The following is a 20,733-nucleotide window of genomic DNA, read 5'->3' as shown; positions in this document are numbered from 1 at the left end:
TTTTAATGTTTAATGATTTTTGAGAAAGAGAGAGACAGAGTGCAAGAAGGGGAGGGGCAGGAAGAGGGAGTCGCAGGATCTGAAGCAGGTTCCAGGCTCCGAACTGTCTGCACAGAACCCAATGCGGGGCTCAAACTCATGAACTGCGAGGTCATGACCTGAGCCAAAGTCAGAAGCTCAACCGACTGAGCCACACAGGCACCCCAATTCCTCTCAGCTTTAAATGCAACTAATTCAAATACTAAGGATGAAAACTTCAAAAAAATGTTATTGAAATATGATATAGATACACATCAGGAAACATTAAATAACCAGTATCCCCAGAACCCCCCTTCATGATCCCATCTGGAAAGTCACCACCTCCACTCAAAGGGTAACCACTATCCATACATCTAACATCACAGAATAGTTTTGCCTGGTTTTGTACTTTATATGAAGGCAATCGTACAGTATAGACTCCCTTTTGTATCTGGTTTTTCTTTCAACGTTACATTTGTGAAATTCAAGGGATGCTAATTTTAAAATGACTCTTGTTATGGGGGCGCCTGGGTGGCTCAGTCAGTTAAACATCTGACTCTTGGTTTCAGCTCAGGTCATGATCTCACGGTTCATGATTTCGAGCCCCACATCAGGCTCTATGCTAATGGCGTGGAGCCTGCTTGGGATTCTCTCTCTCTGCTCCTCCCCCTCTTGCACATACTCTCTCTCTCTCTCTAAGTTTAATAAATAAACTTAAAAAAATAAATGACTTTTGTCATAAAATAGACAAAATATGCCCAACATTAAAAAAATAGAAAACACATCATCACTTTTAATTAGTCTTAAAATTGTAGGTACAGCTGTACACAATTTATTTGATCAAGCTTTTATAAAGGTCCTGGGTAAAAAGAAAAGCTCTAATTCCTTCTTGATATTTTTATTAATCCTCTTATCCTGGCCTGTTATTATGACTATTAATCCCATTTCTCCAAAATTTAATCCACAGCTCCAAGTGCTTTACAGTCTTTGCAGCATCTTTATAATAAGAGGAGAAATATAAGAATAAGACACAGTTTATTTTCCAGCTGGTGTGCTGGCAGATAGCTGGTGACCATGAGGGAAGTAGTTGTATTGCCAGTGCTGTCCATGTAAGGACATCTGTCATCTGTCAGAGCAATACTCTGAGACTTTCTCAGAAGTGTGGGTGTGTACCCAAGTCTCCAGGTGAAGAATCGAGGCTTGATTGTTTCCATTCACCTTATTATGAGCATGAGTCCAATTGAATACAGTCCATCTATTTCATAAACCATCCAGTAAGTAAGGGACTCTCTCCACTTGGCAAAACATGATGTGGATCTGTGGCTTAAAAGATCAGGTGTAATACAGTGCACAGGTGACTGTCACATAGGTTTATATACCATTAAGCACACACTATGCTCAACATTGCCTTGAGATTCAGACCTTCTTTCAGTTTTTAAAATTACGCTAGGGGCACCTGGGTGGCTCAGTCAGTTAAGCGTCCAACTTCAGCTCAGGTCACGATCTTGCTGTTTGTGGGTTCGAACCCTGCATCATGCTCTATGCTGATAGCTCAGAGCCTGGAACCTGCTTCTGATTCTGTGTCTTCCCCTCTCTCACTACCCCTTCCCTGTTCATTCTCTCTCAAAAATAAATAAACATTAAAAAAAATTTTTTTTGTGGTAAAATACACATCACATAAAATTTACCATTGTTATCATTTTTAAGTATACAGTTCAGTGGCATAAGGTATGTTCATTCATATTTTTCTGCAACCATCACCACGAACCATCTCCAGAACTCTTTTCATCATGCAAAACTGAAACTCGGCAGCATTAAATAATAACTCCCCTGAGTGCCTGGGTGGTGCAACCGGTTGAGAGACTGACTCTTGATTTTAGCTCAGGTCATGATCTTGCGGTCGTGGGATCAAGCCCCATTGTCAGGCTCCGCACTGAGCGTGGAGCCTGCTTAAGATGCTGTCTCTCTCCCCCCTGCTTGTGCTCTCTTTCTCTCTCTCTCTCTCTCTCTCTCTCAAAATAGTAATAATAACAACTCCCCATTACCCTCTCTCCAGACTCTGGCAATCACCATTCTACTTTCTTTGAGATACAGACTTTTAAAATTCAAAATAGAAAATTCTTTCTCATGCACTCAATCCTGGCTCCTGAGACACAGGTTTTCCTCATAAGAAACTCATTCTCTGTTCTCCAGGATAAACCCCAGCCAATTACTTTCTCCTCTTCATCTTTGCCAAGAACATCATCCTAGTTTCTGGACTTCCTTTGGTATATCAGACCATTGGGCGGGAAGGAGTTCCTTGTTTTAAATGTAAGTACCTAGAGGGTGTCTCACCACAGCCAAATGTCATTTCGTTCTCCTCATTCCAGAAAGTGGTTCAGTGAACTGCGCACTGGTTCACACCATGCCTCATGCTGACTTAGGAGTCCTTTTCAAAGTCCGTGAGGCAGGATGGGCTGTGAGGAACTGTTTTCTCAGACTAGGTAATTTCTGGCCTTATTCTATGATTCAGTTTCTCCCCCCTTATTTCTTAAGCCACGTCATTTTGCCTGACCCAATGGCCCTTCTATTAACTAAAGCCCTACAATCCAGGACTTCCAGCCACAGCTGGTTGAAAAGATCAGCAAATAATCACCCCAAAATACAGATATAAAACTGGACAAAATTGACCAGAGTAATTATTTCAGCATTCTAAGAATAGATCAAAATCATACAACGATCTGAAAAGCATTTATGCTTGGACTTCAGGTAAGAATGGTAGGCATCTATGGCATTTTGGCCTGGGGATTCCCCCATTCCCCACCCTGTCCCCAGCCCCAGGTTGACCGATATAGATGCTCTGTTAAGGCAGAGCAGGCCATGAGTACCAGCAATAACTCTGCCATAGTCAAAGGGGCTCATGCAATTTGGAATGCCTTATGTACAGGAAGAAATGAAGAGTACCAGAGATAATAATTATATGGGCTAATATAAAAGACCATAGTTCTCTGGTTCTCATGTCTTGTCTTAACTTCTTTAAAAGACATACAATTATACAAAGCAATAATTATAACATTGTATGGTTGGACTTATAGCATATACAGATGTAATAAAAATGATAATAACAGCATGAAAGCGGGGAGGCAATAGAAATATGTTGAAGCAAAGCTTCTACATTTTTCTGGAATTAAATTAGTACTGATCTGAAATAGACTGTGATAAATGAAACTGCATATTGTAATCCTTGGATTATAATCTCTAAAAAATCCCTAAAAAACTATTTTTTTTATTCAAAACTAACAAAGTAACTTAAATGTTACATTGAAAACATTACATAATGTTACATTACATAAAAGAAGCCAGTCAAGGAGGAGTAGAAGAATAAAAAATAGAGTTCGCATATAGAAAACAAATAGAGAAAAATGACTAATATAAGTCCAACCAAATCAGCAATTGCATTAAATGTGAAAGGTCTAAATAGCCCAATCAAAATGCAGAGATTGTCAGACTGGATAAAAACACACAATCCAACCATATGCTATCTTTAAGAGACCTTAGATTCAAAGACACAAATAGGTTGAGGGGTGCCTGGCTGGTTCAGTCAGTAGAACGTGTGGCTCTTGATCTTGGGGTTTGTGGGTTTTAGCCCCACACTGGGTTACTTAAAAATAAAATCTTAAAAAAAAAAAAAAAGCAAAAACACAAATAAGTTGAAAGTGAAAGGATGGAAAAGATATATCACTCAAACAGTAATTGTTAGAGATCTGGAATGGTTTTATAAATATTAGACAAAGTAGACTTAAAGACAAATATTACTAGAGACAAACAGGGACATTTTGTAATGATAGAAGTGTCAATACCTCAGGATGATATAACAATTATAAATACATATACACTTAACAAGTAGGTCTCAAAATTCGTGAAGTGAAAACTGATGCCTATCTCAGAGATAACCCAGGTGAAAGGGGAGGAGGTAAGGCTGCTGTCCCCCCATCTCCCCAACTCGGGTCCCCTGCCAAGTTACATAGCATTTATCTTGACGCGTTGTAATCACATGTTTCCTTGTTTGGCCCATGTAGAGCCTCTTTGCCCTTTATATGCCCAGTATATAGCACTCCTTAGCAAATGCAGTGTATTTTAAAAATTAATTAGTAACTGAATGGCATTCCAGGCAGAGGGGGAGAAGCAAAGAGAACATGGCATATTTTAGGAATGCTAAGTTGTCTCAGATTCCTGCAGTAGCATTTCCCAAACTGAATTCCTTGAGATGTTAACAGAGCTGAGCACTCAAACTTGACACACTCTGTTCCTTTCTTGGACATTCTCAATGCCTATTACTGTGTTGAAATTTGTTGTCATCCTTTCTCTGATTTAACCAGACTTATTATTAATATCTTGAGGAAGTGCTCCTCAGAACAGCACTGGGGAGATACTAACCTAGAGAGTAGGATAGCTGCGAGGGGTTGGTAGGAGATGAGCCCAGAGGTAGGCAGTAGCCAAGCCATGAGGAACCTGGTATGAAATGCCACGAAATATTTTAAAACATTTTTTAAGTTTATTTATTTATTTTTTAGAGAGAAAGAGAGAGGCAGAGAGAGAGAGAGGGAGGCAGAGAGGATCCCAAGCAGTCTCCACGCTGTCAGTGCAGAGTCGGACGTGGGGCTTGAACACATGAACCGTGAGATCATGAATTAAGCCAAAGTCGGATGCTTAACCGACTGAGTCACCCAGATGCCAGGTGCTAAGAAATCTGAACTTTATTTTGCAGACTACATAAAGTCATTGAGAGAATTTATTTAGACAAAGGAGTAGTGTTGTGCAATTTGCATTTCATAAGGATCATCCTGGCAGCAGCAGAGACCACGAACTGGAGACGGGCCAGGCTAGAGGTAGAAGAATGGGTTGGGAAAGTGGTGGCAGCAATCCAGACAATCCATGAGGAAAGCCTAGACTAAGGCTATGGCAACAGGGGCAGGGAGGAGGGACTAAATTAAGAAGACATATTTAGGAAGCAGAATTGGTAGGTCTTCGTGATTAATTTCATCTAAGGGTGAGAGAGAGGGAGGTGTCCATGAAACCTTCTAGTTTTCTGACTTAGATGATCGGTGGGTGGTGGTGACATCCATTTGACAGAGAAGAGAGGGGCAGAACTGTGGTGGCAGAGGTTTAGTTTGAGATACTTAGATAGGTCCAGTTGGAAATTCAGATGTGAAGCTCCAGGGAAAGTGCTGGGATATGAAGAGGTGAGAATCATGGGAATAACGGTTCAGTTGAAGCCATGGGTTTGGAGGAGGCAACTCAGAGGGAGCACATGGGGTGAGAAGGAAGTAGACAGGAGACTTAACCTTGGGAAGCATCAATGTAAGAGATTAACAGTGGAAGAGGACACTGAGAAGGAAGAAATGGAGTGGTAGAAGGGAAACCACAAAAGGATGTCAGGAAGCCGAGGTAGGATAGGGAGAAAATATGATCAGATCAACATCAAGTGCTAGAAAGTCAGAAAAAATGAAGAATCATGAGAAGGAAAGTATCCACTGTGTTTGAGAATTTGAATGTAATTGCCAACCTTAGGAGAGAAGGTTCAGTGGAGTGGGGGACTGGGATGGAGTTAGTTGAAAGTTAAGGTGAGCCGGACTGTGGTAGGTTAAATGAGAAACAAGTGTGAATAGGACACACGTATTACTCTTCCAAGAAATTTAGCTTTGAAAGGAGAGCAAGAGAGCTAGAGGGGCTTGATGGGCTGGGGTCCTCAGAGAGGCTGTTTCCTTAAAGTTGGGTGACATTGAAAGAGAGGAGAAGAGCATGCTTATATGCCAGAGAGAAGCCAGACAGAGGGGGGTGGGTGACATCACAAGGGATTGAGCAAGGCTGCTGAGGAGAAGTGATACCGGTGAGGCCCATGATAATTGGCCCAGCGATGTCTTCTTACTCTAGCTGCTTCACCGTTATTTGGTAAATATCCTTGAAACAGAATTTGTAGGGGTGCCTGGGTGGCTCAGTCAGGTAAGCATCTGACTCTTAATTTAAGCTCAGGTCATGATCTCATGGTTTGTGAGATCAAGTCACATGTTGGGTTCTGTGCTGATAGCGTGGAGCCTGTTTGGGATTCTCTCTCCCTCTCTGCCCCTCCCCTCTACCCTGCACATGCATGTTCTCTAAACAAATAAATAAATAAATAAATAAATAAATAAATAAATATTTAAAAGACCCCACAAAAATTTCAGGATAGATTCAGTAAATTGGGCACAAAACTCTTCTTACTCATGTTTGTATTCCCTATCATAGTATGTTAGATAGGGCAGGTACACCTGCAATTTTATTTATTTTATTTATTTATTTACTTTCAATTCATTAATTTTTAAATTTATATCCAAGTTAGTTAGCATATAGTGCAACAATGATTTCAGGAGTAGATTCCTTAATGCCTCTTACCCATTTAGCCCATCACCCCTCCCACAACCCCCTGCCTGCAATTTTAAAAATTGTATTAAATCCTTCCTCTGATCTGTAATCAACAACCCTCTATTGTTCACAGGGAATAAAAGTAGCAACCAATTGAAGCTCTTCAGCTTCTAGCTGAAATCTTGGTCTGCAGCCTGTTTCTACTCCAGCTGCCCTCTAAGCCAGGCCCTTGTGTCGGCTTGCCCACAAATGTGCCCAGCTCATCCTGCTTTCTTTGCCCTGCTCCCACCCTATCACAATATTATCCCTCTCTGGGCATCTAGGGAGACTGAGAATATAATCCTGACCTGTCATGGTCTACAAGACCCTTAGGAATCTGCCATCTGCCTCTCTCTCCAATTGCATTTGAAACCACTCTCCCCCATGTTTTCTTTGCTCCTCCAACCAGAAAGTACTTTCCTGCCTCCAGACATCCCCCATTACTCTGGTGCCTGGAATGCTCTTTCTGCAGCATTTTTCGGGGCCCAGCTCTTTCCCATCTTTCAGGTCTCAGTCTGAATATTGCTTTATCTCATCTGATGAAAATAGATCTATACAGAGAACATCTCACACCCCATTATGAGCGATCGTAATACATTATTTTATTTTATATTTTAAAAAAGTTTTAATGTTTATTTTTGAGAGAGCCCAAGCGGTGGAAGGGCAGAGAAAGGGGGACAGAGGATCTGAAGCAGGCTCCGTGCCCGATGTGGGGCTTCAACTCACGAACCACAAGATCGTGACTTGAGCTGAAGTCAGACACTCAACGGACTGAGCCACCCAGATGCCCCAATCATAATACATTTTTTTATTTCCTTCAAAACACTGAGGACTATCTCTACTTATTTTGTTTATTGTCCTTCCCTCCTTCCCCAACAGAATGGAAGCTCCATGAGGGCTCTTCCCAGTCTGTCCTGTCTCCTTCTTACCCTCAGCGTCTGGTATAGTCCTTGACAAGTGCTTTACGAACATGCTTCACAAATAAATGAACAGCCCCTCCACAGTCTCAAACCCTAGCTTAAATCCCAACTCCATAGTTAATAATAAAATCTTATATGTATCGAGTGTTTACTTTGTTTCAGCAGCTGCATGTTATCTTATTTAATGAGCCCCCTCCCCCATTTACCTCCTCTAACCCATACAATGTTACTATCCAGGCCACACATCCCGTATTTACGTGAAAGTCAGGCTCTTGCCTTGGTATTTAATATATTACATGCATAACTCTTCTAGCTCCAGTGAAATAAAAATTGTTAGTGCTCCCACATAGCACACAGAGCGTTCAAGGTATGCTGAATAACTAAAGATATCCCCCCAGGGTTATAAAGTTAACATAATAAAAATGTCAGTAAGTTATCTTTATTATACACTTCAGCCAGAAAATCTAACCCAATATACAAGTGGACAAACTCCATTCTACCAGTAAAATGTCAAAATGGTTAAGGCAAGATAATCTGCACTTTGAAGCAGGAGCTGTGCAGTTCAATCCCCTCAATTTCCAGAAGAATTTGCTAAAATCTGAACTTTCTAGAAAAAATTGTCTAGCTTGTCAAAAATGCTTGCAAAATGAAACATTATTTCACATTGAGAAGTGCGATGGCTAATTCCATAAGAAAGGTTCCCAGCATTAAGAGTTGACTATTGGGTTTTGAAATATCTGGTTGGCCGTGTTGTGGAGTCCCAAGCTGAAAGAGCCCTCTAGTGCTCATGATTTCAGGAGTCCTTTGCACATCTCCAGGTGGTTGATTGGTGAACTTGGAGTCTATGCTGGTGAAGATGGTAGGAGGAAGGTCCTCCCAACCCCCTAGATGCTTCTATAGTCTGGAAATTCTGTTCCACATCTCACCTTGGGTTTCAGTTGCAATCTGCTACTTCAAGTTTTAAGCTCAGATAAAAAGAAGCATCTTTGGTCTCCAAGGAATCTTCCCTTCATTGTAAAAGATGATGTTAGGGGCAGTCTGCTCTGTTCCCCCCACCTGGTGTGGCCCTCCCGAGGGCTGGTAGTAAGCTTGGGGTTCCCAAGGGCTCTAGCACTCTACCCCTGGGTGAACCAAAAGAGTCACTCCTAAAATCTCAGGTTCTGAGTACACACAGTACTGATTTTCTTCTTGGGTTCTACCCTGGATGTGTTCAACCAGGAAAATGTCACCCGACATTTTCTGTCTCTCTCCTCATCTGATAGGTCAACCAGAAGCACCCATCCTTCTGGGTGTCCTACTGGATGTGCTTCCTTGAAGAGAAACTTCCTCCTATTAAAAAGGTATCTTCTCTTAATTGAATCTTAAAAATTTTTCTTAATGTTTATTTATTTTTGAGAAAGAGAGACAGTGTGGGTGCAGGAGAGGCAGACAGAGAGGGAGACAGAATCTGAAGCAGGCTCCAGGGTCTGAGCTGTGGAGCTTGAACCGACATACCATGAGATCATGACCTCAACAAAAGTTGGATGCTTAACCAACTGAGCCACCTAGGTGCCCCTCTTAATTGAATCTTAAACTCTATGGAAACAATTGTTCATTGCAGTAGAATATGGGCAATGCTATGCTTTGCCAACGGTTCTGTTTTTCAGCTCCTTCAGTGGTCAGGGATGTAATTAAATGCCATCATTCTAATGACACACATTTTCATTCCAGCTGCTTAAAGTTCCTTCTCTGCTAAACAGTTTAGTAATTATCTCTTTGGCCACTACCTGCCTCCCCCAGGAGTGGCCTGCCAGAATGACCTCTACTCCCTCCTTCCATTGTACAGAGTCCCTATAAATTAGTAAGAACTCTTGCCATCTTGAGTAAGGTTATGATGTAGCTTTCCTATTTACTTTTGGGAGTGGAATGTGGCTATCTTTTCTTCTTTTTTTTTTTTTTTTCCTCAAAAGGAATGACCTGTATTTCCCCACAAAATACATTGATCTTTCTTTTTTAAATTTTATTTAAATCCATATTAGTTAACATACACTGTAATAATGGTTTCAGGAATAGACTTTAGTGATTCATCACTTACAGATAACACCCAGGGCTCATCCCAACAAGTGTTGTCCTTAATGCCCATCACCCATTTAGCCCATCCCTCCACCCAACACCCCTCCAACAACCCTCAGTTTGTTCTCTGTATTTAAGAGTATCTTTTATATTATTTTTCCTTCCCTTCCCCAATGTTCATTTGTTTTGTTTCTTAAATTCCACATATGAGTGAAATCATATGGTATTTTTTTCTCTCTCAATGATTTATTTCACTTAGCATAATACATTATAGTTCCATCCACGTTATTGCAAATGCCAAGATTTCATTCTTTCGATTGCTGAGTAATATTCCATTGTGTGTGTGTGTGTGTGTGTATGTATATATATATATATATATATATATATATATATATATATATATATATTCTTTATCCATTCAGCTGATGGACATTTGGGCTCTTTCCATAATTTGGCTATTGTTAATAATGCTGCTATAAACATTGGGGTGCATGTGCCCCTTGGAATCAGCTTTTTGTATCCTTTGGATAAATACCTAGTAGTGCATTGCTGGGTCATAGGGTAGCTCTACTTTTAATTTTTTGAGGAACCTCCATACTGTTTTCCAGAGTGGCTGCACCAGTTTGCATTCCCACCAGCAGTGCAAAACGGTTCCTCTTTTTCCAAATCTTCACCAACATCTGTTGTTTCCTGAGTTGTTAATGTTAGCCATTCTGAAAGGTGTGAGGTGGTATCTCATTGTAGTTTTGATTTGTTTTTCCCTGATGATGAGTGGTGTTGAGCATTTTTTCATGTGTCTGTTAGCCATCTGGATGTCTTCTTTGGAAAAGTGTCTATTCATATCTTTTGCCCATTTCTTCACTGGATTATTTGTTCTTTGGATGTTGAATTTGATAAGTTCTTTATAGATTTTGGATACTGACACTTATCCGATGTCATTTGCAAATATCTTCTCCTATTCCATCGGTTGCCTTTTAGTTTTGCTGATTGTTTCCTTCACTATGCAGAAGTCTTTTACCTTGATGAGGTCCCGGTAGTTCATTTTTGCTTTTGTTTCCCTTGCCTCTAGAGATATTTCTAGTAAGAAGTTGCTGCAGCCAAAGTCAAAGAGGTTGTTGCCTGTTTTCTCCTCTAGGATTTTGATGGTTTCTTGTCTTACATTTAGGTCTTTCATCCATTTTATTTTTGTGTAGTAAGAAAGTGGTCCGGATTCATTCTTCTGCATGTCACTGTCCAGTTTTCCCAACACCATTTGCTGAAGAGACTGTCTTTTTTCCATTGGATATTCTTTCCTGTTCTGCTAAGGATTAGTTGGTCATACATTTGTGGGTACATTCGTGGGTTCTCTACTCTGTTCCATTGATCTATGTGCCTGTTTTTTTTTGTGCCAGTACCATACCGTCTTGATGATTACAGCTTTGTAATATAGCTTGAAGTCTGGAATTGTGATGCCTCCTGCTTTGGTTTTCTTTCTTAACATTACTTTGGCTATTTGGGGTCTTTTATGGTTCCATACAAATTTTAAAATTGGTTGTTCCAGCTTTGTGAAGAATACTGGTGTCATTTTGATAGGGATTGCATTGACTGTGTAGATTGTTTTGGGTAGTGTCAACATTTTAACAATATTTGTTCTTCCAATCCAGAAGCATGGAATGTTTTTCCATTTCTTTGTATTTTCTTCCATTTCTTTCATAAGCTTTCTATAGTTTTCAGCATACAGATCCTTGACTTCTTTGGTTAGGTTTATTCCTATGTATTTTATGGTTTTCAGTGCAGTTGTAAATGGGATTGATTCTTTGATTTCTCTTTCTTCTGCTTCATTATTGGTGTAGAGAAATGCAACTGATTTCTGTATGTTGGTTTTATATCCTGTGACTTTGCTGAATTCATGTATCAGTTCTAGCAGTTTTTTTGGTGGAGTCTTTTGGGTTTCCCATATAGAGTATCATGTCCTCTGCAAAGAGTGCAAGTTTGAATTCTTCCTTGCCAATCTGGATGCCCTTTATCTCTTTTCTCACCTTAAATTAGGGCCAATGGGGACAAGCACCATCAAGGTAGCCATGATTTACCAAAATGCCAGTATTTCAAAATTCTTAAGCGTACAACATTCCAGAGTATACACCGAATAAGAGGAAAGAAGACAAAATTTATTGCCATGATCTTGTAAGGCTAGCCTTGGTTAGAGCCAAGACTTCACATTCACTCAAGGTCTCACATTTAGATACTGACATTATCTCCATTGTGAGTAGAGTCCCAATATCGTGTGTTAGTAGATCACTCACCAAGTGTAAGTAAACATTTAAAATATGCCACAATGTAGTCCCGCTCTCGATACTGCGTTTTTTATTTGTTCATTTAATAGATCAGGAAAAAAACCCGTGCCCCCCAAACCAGTCCCAACGTCTTGGTGGTCCTGACTCATCGTCCTACCACTAGCGGGAGACGGCTGGAAAGGGAGACTTGGAGGATGGGGTTCGGACAGCAGGAATTGCAGAGCCAGCTCCCAGGCCTCAGAGATTTGGGCTGCGCGCTCCAGCGGAAGCCCATGGAGACAGCGCGGATGGAGGGACCAGAGCACTGCCTGCGCCAGACACGCTAGGCAGGCTCGCCACCTGCAGAGAGATTGGGGCGGGGCCCCGTTGGAATGAGGCGGGGCCGCGGTCGGGGCGGGGCGGAGCCGTGGCGAAACTCTGGCAGTCGGGAGGGAAGGCTCAGGTGGGGAGAGGTGGGTGGGTGGAAAGTCGGGAGATGTGTCCTGCCCTCGCGCCTGCTAAGAAGACCTGGGCCCGGCGCTTCTGCGCTGGGCGGGGCTTTGGCGCCCGAGGCCTTTGAGCGCCCGGAAGGGCCGGGCCTGCGCGCTCCTCAGGGCAGGGGGCCGGGGGCCAGCGTCGCGACACGGCGGGAGGGGCTTGGAGCGGGTCTGCTTTTCGTTTCCGTTTTCCTCCCTTCCTCAGTGTATCCCCGAACCGGAAGGTGTAGGGGCAGGGCGACGCACAGATCCACCCCTTCTGACCCCCCTGGTGTTTGGCCACGTGGGCGCCCATTCCTCTTGGACCCCGCCCATTAAAGCGGTTTCAGGGTACGCCTGTATGGGTATCTCCCCGAAGTGAAAAGTTAGCGTTTAGCCGTTTTTAAGTCGGTACTTCGGGGGAAGGAGAAATACTCCCGTGGGGCAGAGGAGATTCCAGAGAGAGAACCATAATGAACGTACAGGCCCTCACCCAAGGAGCGCCTCTTTCCTCTAGGCCCCTGGCTTGGACAGGCCCCGGACCCCTGGGTTTATTTATCCCTACCGGAGTTCTGGATGCCCGCCCGGGAGCAGCTTCGGGGCCATGCCAATTTCACCCACTTTAAACGCTTTGCATCCTGATTTTTTCTGTCTCCTATATAGATCGATTCAGTGACGCAGAGCCTTTCAGGGTTGGCTGGAAGCCAAAGCCCAGCCTCCCGATGGAGTCTGAATCCAGCCGATCTGAAGAGGAGACCCCTTCCCTCTTGTGGGGTTTGGATCCTGTGTTTCTAGCCTTTGCAAAACTCTACATCAGGGATATCCTGGACTTGAAGGAGTCCTGCCAGGTACCAGGTATGTGGCTGGTGGGCCTGGAGGATGCCCTGTGCTGCACCTGCACCCCAGCCTTCTTCAAAGCTGCAGAATGCTCGGGGCTTAGCGGCTTTCAGGAGAGCCTTGCCTCCTGCAGACTCGGAAAATGACCTAGCGTGGACTCTCAAATTAGTTCATTTCTATGCAAGTTAAAAAGTCTAAATCTCAATTTTATTTCTTAAAATAAATGCTTGGGGAAGTAACCTTTGTACTGAGGAACGTTTTTGTCTGCAGTTGAGATCTCTCATATAACAGGCTCAGTAGTTTTTCTTTGGGACAGCTCTTGGTGGAAAGCTCACTGGACCAGGCATCTCTAGGCTTTGTTCTCTTTCTCAACTGTGCCTCCTAACTGGCCTGGGCATGTGACTCACCTGTAAAGGTTAGGTGTCTTCTTTGTAAAAATAAGGATTAACCAGGCCTGACTTTCTTGTGGGGTTTTGTTTTGTTTTCACTTAATCAGAACCAAGTTGTATAAACTCCTTGAGAGGAAAGATGTGATCTGCTTTATACACCTATGTAATTACAGTGCTTAAAACAGTGCCAGGCGTGTAATGGTCCCTCAAAGAAATAGTAATTGGGGCAAAAAAAGTATTAAAAATGTAAAGTTAAAGAAATCACTTTTTTTTAAAGTGGTAGAATAAAGTTAGGTTCTTCATACCTAAAACATAACAAATATAATTTGAGGTAGATTTAAATAATGCACTTAGTTGTGCATGGGTCTTCACATGTTTACTGTGTTATATGAGAAGTTTGGTTAAACTCTTTGCTGTTTTGAACAAATAGCAAGCTGTGAGTCAGAAGTAGTCAAGAATCTCAAGTATGTACAGTTCTAATGAGAGGATGTTTTGTGTGTTTCCAGTTCTATGTACAAGTATATTTGGATGGCCTTATTTTAAAGCCTTTTGTGCATATTTTTCACCACACCTTGGTTTCCTATTATTGTTGGAGATTGTCTGTTCTTTGTTTTTTGTTTTTCCTTGGAAGGCAGCCGTCCTCCCCCACAGTTGTCCATTTTCCAGAACAGGCCGGTATTCTTCATAGCTCAACTCAGGAAGAAAGCAATTTCACACCAAATGCCAGCCTTGCATTTGAAAGGAAGGTCTTCTGTAGATGCTCAAGGAAATATCAGGGCATGCTAGGGGCTTAATGCTTCTTGTGGCTGAAGGACTTTACGATGTATTAACAACAAACCAAGGAAAACTGATCCTGATGGTCTTTGCTATGTCACTGGTAATACTGTTCCAGATGTGATTTTGTTGCCAGGTGGACTGGGGAGACCCCCCCTCGCCACCCCCCCGGGCCCTGTGCCTCCACCCAGTCCTTCCCAGGGATGTTGCCAGAGGCTCTTTGTCTCCTAGCAAGGAAGAATTCAAGGAGAGACCAGACACATGGTTGAGCAGTGCAAATGGGAAAGTTTATTAAAGTGAGATGTGAGAACAGGCTAACTCAGTGGAGAGCTGTGCCTGGGGTTTTGGGTTTGTGTCTTGTATTGACAGTTGTTAGGGGATGGAAAATTTATTACTTTGGGAGGGATATTTTTGTGAGCAGGGTTTCATGCCTTTTCTCCCTTACTCGATCAGGGTTTCTGGCCTTCTTTGTCTGGGGTCTGTCTGTTTTGATCCAGCTTCTGGTGGCTTTGGTTTTGGAGGGTTGCTGCGGACCGGTATCTAAATTTCCTGATAGCTGGCCTCCAGGCATCCTGTTAAAAACCGAACTAACTGCCTACTCTTGTTTTTAAAATGAAACTTCATGGTTCAAGCAGACACCAACCATAATTTCACAAGAGTAGTACTCTCTAGATTATACTGTAGGGCCCTAAGGGTGGGAAATTCCCCTAGTCTAGTCTAGGTTTTTACTTCTGTGTTGTTTTTGGTTTGGTTTGAGGATGGGGGTTGTCCATGCCTGAAAGAACAACCGTGTGATCGGAGAGGGCTGGGATTTCCAGCTGGGTGACATCAGCCCAACCCCTTGGGAAGGGAGAGGGGCTGAAGATTGAGTTGTTATGTGGCCAAGGATTGAGTCTTGCCTGCATACTGAAACTCGAGTAAAAACTCTGGACACTGAGGCTCAGGTGAATTTTCTTGGTTGGTAATCATACATTGATTTATCGGGAGGGTGATGTGTTCTGTGGATATGGAAGCTTTGTGCTTGGACCTTCCCAGACCTTGTCCTATGCCTCTCTTTATTTAGATAGTACTGATTTGTACCCTGTACTAAGAAACTACAGTCATAGGTCTAACACCTTCCTGAGTTGTGTGCCATTCTAGCAGATTATCAAAGCTGAGTGAGTTACAGGAACCCCTAATTTGTAGTGCTTTGGTCAGAAGTGTGGGTGGCCTGAGAACCCCCAAATTTAGGGTCAGTGACTGAAGAAAGAGCAGTCTTGTGGGAGACTGTGACCTTGACTTGAAATTTGATCTTATTCTGCTTATTTGCCATCAGAATTGCCTTGCAAAATGGTTGCAAAATGTCAACTCTGTGAATTTAGGGTTAAACTAATACAAAATGTTAAGAAAAAAAATGTTACAAAGTTTGACTGTGGTGGTGGTGGTGGTGTTTATAGGTTTTGGGGTCTTTTTTGCTGCATCTTTTTGTTTATAGCATAAAGAAATTGTCTTTATTATTCTAAATATCCATGTCAGACTTTAATAATGGGATATATTGAATGTTGTTTAAATCAAAATACAGTACTTATATTATCTAATTCTTGAGGGTCCAATGAAGTGGAAATAGTGTATTCATAAGAATTATACTAAAAATAGCATCTTATCGGGCACCTGGATGGCTCAGTCAGTTGAACATCTGATCTTGATTTTAGCTCAGGTCAGGATCCCAGGGTCATGGGATTGAGCCCTGCTGAGCTTAAGATTGTCTCGCTCTCTCCTTGTGCCCCCGCCCCCCCCCCTTTCTAAAATAAAATAAAAAATTAATAACAAATAGCATCTTAGGTATTTGAATGCATTCATACATCAATTAAATAACAGCAGTTAGACTAAAAAGAGGTAAATCAAAAATATTTTTAAAAGAGAGAAAACAGACAAATGTCTTGCTGGAGTGGTGGCTGTTTGGGGGTTGGCTACTGTGAAAGCTGAATCAAGCCTGCCTCTGTGATTCCAGATCCTTGAACTCTCCTGGCCTGACCCTCCTCCTTCCTGCAGCCCTGATGATCCAGATGATTCCCCCTGATACGTTTGCGCCTCCTTGGGCTTCATGTGGAACAAAGGCAGCAGGAGCAGAAACACTTGGGGTTGCAGCCTAAACTCCACATAAGCCAGTATCCGTCGTCTTGGTTATTTTCTTTTCTTGGCTTACTGAGCTTTCTTTCGGTCAGCAGAGCTGCCATCCAACTTTTATTGAGCCCTTTTGTCCTAGAAGAGAATCTTGTTTTGATAGAAGGAAGTTCTCTCCCAATTCTTTTCCATGTCTTCCGCCATCTTCTTGTAGGTTGTGCTTCTGGTATGTGGCGTTCATGATTCCATACACTCTGGGAAGTGTCTTCTCTGTTTCCAAGCAGCGTGTTTCCTCCTCAGTTGATTTTCTCTGTTTTGATTCAACCCATGTGTTATTTTCTTTTAAATTGGTTCTCCGTTGTTCTGTGATGCTTTTAAGACATTTATTGCATCAGTCACTTAAGATTGGAAGGATTGTTTGCACCTTGGAGTGACTAGGTCTGTCCTTGAAGGTGACCATTGTCAGTCTAGGAGATAAAAGTTTAGGGGTCACTCTTTCCTGTGCTTTCTTGAGAAAGTCTGTTGTGTTCTCAAGTGAAGACCTGTTCAGATTTTTATTGAGTGGCGCAGCATAGTTTGCAACACTGGAGGATTAGCCTCCATCACAGGTGACTTGAAGACTTCCCTGGCTTGTGTCATTAGTCCAGTCTTGTTACCACCTTTTTTGTATGTTTCAACGTAGGCAGAATACATTTTGGTTAGCTCTTTTCCCACTCTTAAAGTGTGTCAGCTCTTTACTATAAAAACCACCATAGCAGCACATACCAGGGTGTCCAGGGAAACCCACAGAGGCCTGGGACTGTCTCAGGCTTTCAGACATCACCAGTGAAGCACCCCATAGTGGCTCTAGGACCAGCTGGAAAGATATTTCAGGGGCAGACAGTGGATCCTCCAATGGGTCCAGAGGTCTCCACAGTTCTGCCTCCTCCTATTTTGTGGTCCTGGGGCCACAACTGACAAATGGAATCCTGTGGAGTGTGCTGTCTCTAATGCAAACCAATCCCAGGACAGACCATCTTTGAGCTGGGATAGGGGAAGGCCAGTCACATTCAGAGAACGGTTCCAACCTGGCTCTGCTCAGGACACAGATAGAAAGTGTTATTACCTGTACAATGCATTTGGGGAAGCAGAAAGTGCTGGCTGCAGCCAGAGAGCAGCCTGGAGTTCAGGCCACTCTACGCCCCACCTGGCCCTGCAGCAAACCAAAGGAGGGCCATGCCATAGCTCTTCTCTGCATACAAGCATGTCAGGGCAGGGTGTTGGGGTACGCTCCAGGACAGGACTCCATGCCCATATCCATAGGTGAGGCTCATTCTCCTGATTTAAACTTTCTTCTGCCACAGGAAGTCTGAGCTTGCCTGCGGAGGTCCTGCAGGGCTCTCCCTCCTCTGAACTTGCCCTTTGTGTTTGGTCAGTGCAGGCAGGCAGGGGCAGAGGCCCCAAAGGTCTCACCAAAGGTGGTAACTAAGGGGCCTGGATATCAATCGTAAGAACTCAGGAGAAGTTGATTGGAAGTATCCTGCACTTGAAATGTCGTGGATTTTCTGTGGAACCAGTTTGTCCCCATTCAACCCAAGTGTCGCTGGAAGGGGGTGACTCTCCTTGGGAATGACACAGTGACTCAGGCTCCTTCCCTTGTGCAGCCTTGCCATTTCAGCTCATGGCCCCCATTTGTTGCCCTGGGCATGGTCTCTAATCCACTAAGTCATCTTGAGAAGGATGCTCTGCCAGGGAGAGGGCCTTCTTTTGGCTAAATTTGCCACCATGTTTTCCTTCCAACCACATCTCACCCTTCTAGGATCTCTAGCTAATTGAGGCTTAGAGCCTCCTTGTCCATCCTCTGGGACTCTCCATGAGTGTCTCATCCCCAGCCCCTTTATCCACATGGGAAACGAGAGCCGTCAGTGGAGGCCAGTCTGGAGGTTTTGAAGGGCTTCAGGGTTCGGGCCGTCCTGCTGCCCAGCCCTATAGGTGTGGAGAAGAGAGGCTCTGTCCAGGCTTGGTGGGGAGGGAGGAGGTGGTCAGATGCCTACATTGGTGAATGTTTCTTTGTTTACAATTAATATCTTTATTTTATTTATTTATTTTTAAAAATTTGTTTTTTAATCTTTATTTTTGAGAGAGAGAGGGAGACACATAATCTGAAGCAGGCTCCAGGCTCTGAGCTGTGACAGCTGAGAGTCTGGAGCCTGCTTTGGATTCTGTGTCTCCCTCTTTCTCTGCCCCTTCCCCCCCCGTCTCAAATATAAATAAACATTAAAAATATTTAAAAAAATAAAAAGCTGCTGCTAATTCATATAAATGATGACTGGCTGCCTAGAAGAGCTCAAGTAAAAAAGCCAAAGAAGCCTTTCTTGTGATTTCCTCTCTTTTCTTTTATAGCCTCTCCAAATAGATTTGGTCTCATAATATACTGTTTTCAGGCCCCTTGTGAGAGGTCCACAAGGATGCACATTTCATTTTCACAAGTGGAAAGAAGATTAACTAGATCTAGTTGGGCAACATTTGTTTTCTCTTTTCTACATTAGTACAGGCTTCAGTAAAGCCAAACTTTCTACTTAGAACCCTTAAGGAAAAGACATTTGAATTTCTTGGGGCTTGCCATTTGTCAAGGGCTGATTTTTTTTTTTTTTTTAATTTCAGGAGTATTTTTTTACAATGGGCATCCAATAAAACAGGTGGAGATCTTGGGAACTGTAATTGGAAAAAGAGAAAAGGATACTTTCTACAGCTATGGAGGTAAGAACAATTGTGCCCAACACTGAGTTTATGTGAAAGGACCCCACTTAGCGGAACACTGAATATCAAGCAACCCTAGCCTTTCAGAGCAGCTGGGGACTCTCACAGAGCCCACGCACTTGTCCTTTATTAGGAGCCCCTTGGGGCCACTGACATGGACCAAGTGTAAAGTGACACAAAAAGTAAGAATGGCACTGATGCCTACTTTCACATGACAGCTGATGGGGAGTTTGGAGGTGGAAGAATTAAAATATGACAGTCTAGGATCTCTGGATGATCAAGGTTAGATACCTGATACCTGATAGCATAGCTATAAATGGCAAAGGATGGTAACAAATGTTTATATTGGTACCTTTAAAAATAAAAAAGGCCAGATTAATGTTAAAATAGACTCTTTAAGAAGATAAGTATAAAAATAATAAGATTTGTATCCAGAAGAGTATTTTTTTTAATGTTTTATTTATTTTTTGAAAGAGAGATCGTAAGCAGGGGAGGGGCAGAGGGAGAGTGGGGGGTCAAATGATCCGAAGCAGGCCCTGTGCTGACAGGCTGACAGCAGCAAGCCCGATGTGGGGCTCAAATTCATGAACCTTGAGATCATGACCTGGGCTGAAGTTGGATGCTCAACTGACTGAGCCACCCAGGTGCCCCCAGAACAGTATTTTTTTTTTTTTTAATTTTTTTTTTTTTTCAACGTTTTTTATTTTTATTTTTGGGACAGAGAGAGACAGAGCATGAACGGGGGAGGGTCAGAGAGAAAGGGAGACACAGAATCGGAAACAGGCTCCAGGCTCCGAGCCATCAGCCCAGAGCCTGACGCGGGGCTCGAACTCACGGACCGCGAGATCGTGACCTGGCTGAAGTCAGACGCTTAACCGACTGCGCCACCCAGGCGCCCCCCCAGAACAGTATTTTTAAAAAGTCTCTTGGGGAGGTGCCTGGCTGGCTCAGTCGATGGAGCATGTGACTCTTGATCTCGGGGTTGTGGGTTCAAGCCCCATGTTGGGCATGGAAATTACTTGAAAATAAATCTTTTCTTAATAAAAGCCTTTTGGTACTCAGGGGTGAAGATCTGTTATCATAAAATTTCCCTCCCCTCATGATGATGGAAACCAAATGAAGGATTTCTATAGTTTGGATAGCAGCAATTAGTGTCGTGGGTCTTGATTTTTTTTCATTGAGTTTAATGTAAGCATTTTCATCTGTTGCCTTGTGCAACTCTCAGAGTCTCTGCAGCTGGGAGGCCAACCTAGATATTTAGTGGGAAGCTTAACTTCGGATTCCAAATCTTTGCTGTAATTGACGTTGTTGCTTTCTGGTGTGCTGCCTTGGATTTGTGTTCCTGCTCTCCTTGTGGAGAGACAGAAGGCAGTTGAACAAGTTGACTGCGACCATTTCACTGGCAGTCTGTGTATGATAGCTAATGTATAGATACAATATCATTGCCTTTCTTCAACAGGTATTCATTTCCCTGAATGTGACGGTCTCCTGCTTATAAAATAACATGTGAGAGATGAGTTTCCTCATGCCCTCTGCTTTTGCCAAGCATATATATATTTTTTTAAACTTTAAAATAGATCTTCTTGTCAGGCATCCCCATATTGGATCTCTTCTCTGCTTTATTTTACCAAAGGTATTCGTTCTGTTTTTCTCCAGACAATTCAACAAATATCCACCAATTTCCTACAGCATACTCAGCTGTGGGCAAGCACATTTTCTGTAGTATAATAAAGTACTACCTCTCCAAATATCA

At 42.7% G+C, this 20,733-nt stretch overlaps 1 protein-coding gene across 10 annotated transcripts in view; it reads left to right on the top strand.

Annotated features, from left to right (window-relative positions):
* Positions 1–12,070: 12,070 nt before the first annotated feature.
* STN1 (STN1 subunit of CST complex) overlaps positions 12,071–20,733 on the top strand; it is a 63,433-nt gene continuing 54,770 nt past the window's right edge. For 3 of the 10 annotated variants that reach the window (XM_019459343.2, XM_019459342.2, XM_019459344.2), the window contains exons 1-3: positions 12,355–12,489; positions 12,802–12,993; positions 18,885–18,980. In XM_019459343.2, coding sequence (XP_019314888.1) covers positions 12,861–12,993; positions 18,885–18,980 — 229 coding nt within the window. In that variant the 5' untranslated portion in view covers positions 12,355–12,489; positions 12,802–12,860. Of the gene's footprint in view, positions 12,136–12,307; positions 12,329–12,349; positions 12,524–12,801; positions 12,994–18,884; positions 18,981–20,733 lie in introns of those variants that run through there. The other 7 variants (XM_019459341.2, XM_019459336.2, XM_019459338.2 and 4 more) reach the window with 6 other exon arrangements.

The sequence above is a fragment of the Panthera pardus genome, unplaced genomic scaffold (genome assembly GCF_024362965.1).
Source record: "Panthera pardus isolate Hobbes unplaced genomic scaffold, ASM2436296v1 HiC_scaffold_22, whole genome shotgun sequence".
NCBI lineage: Eukaryota > Metazoa > Chordata > Mammalia > Carnivora > Felidae > Panthera > Panthera pardus.
This window is presented reverse-complemented; position numbering and strand designations above follow the sequence as displayed.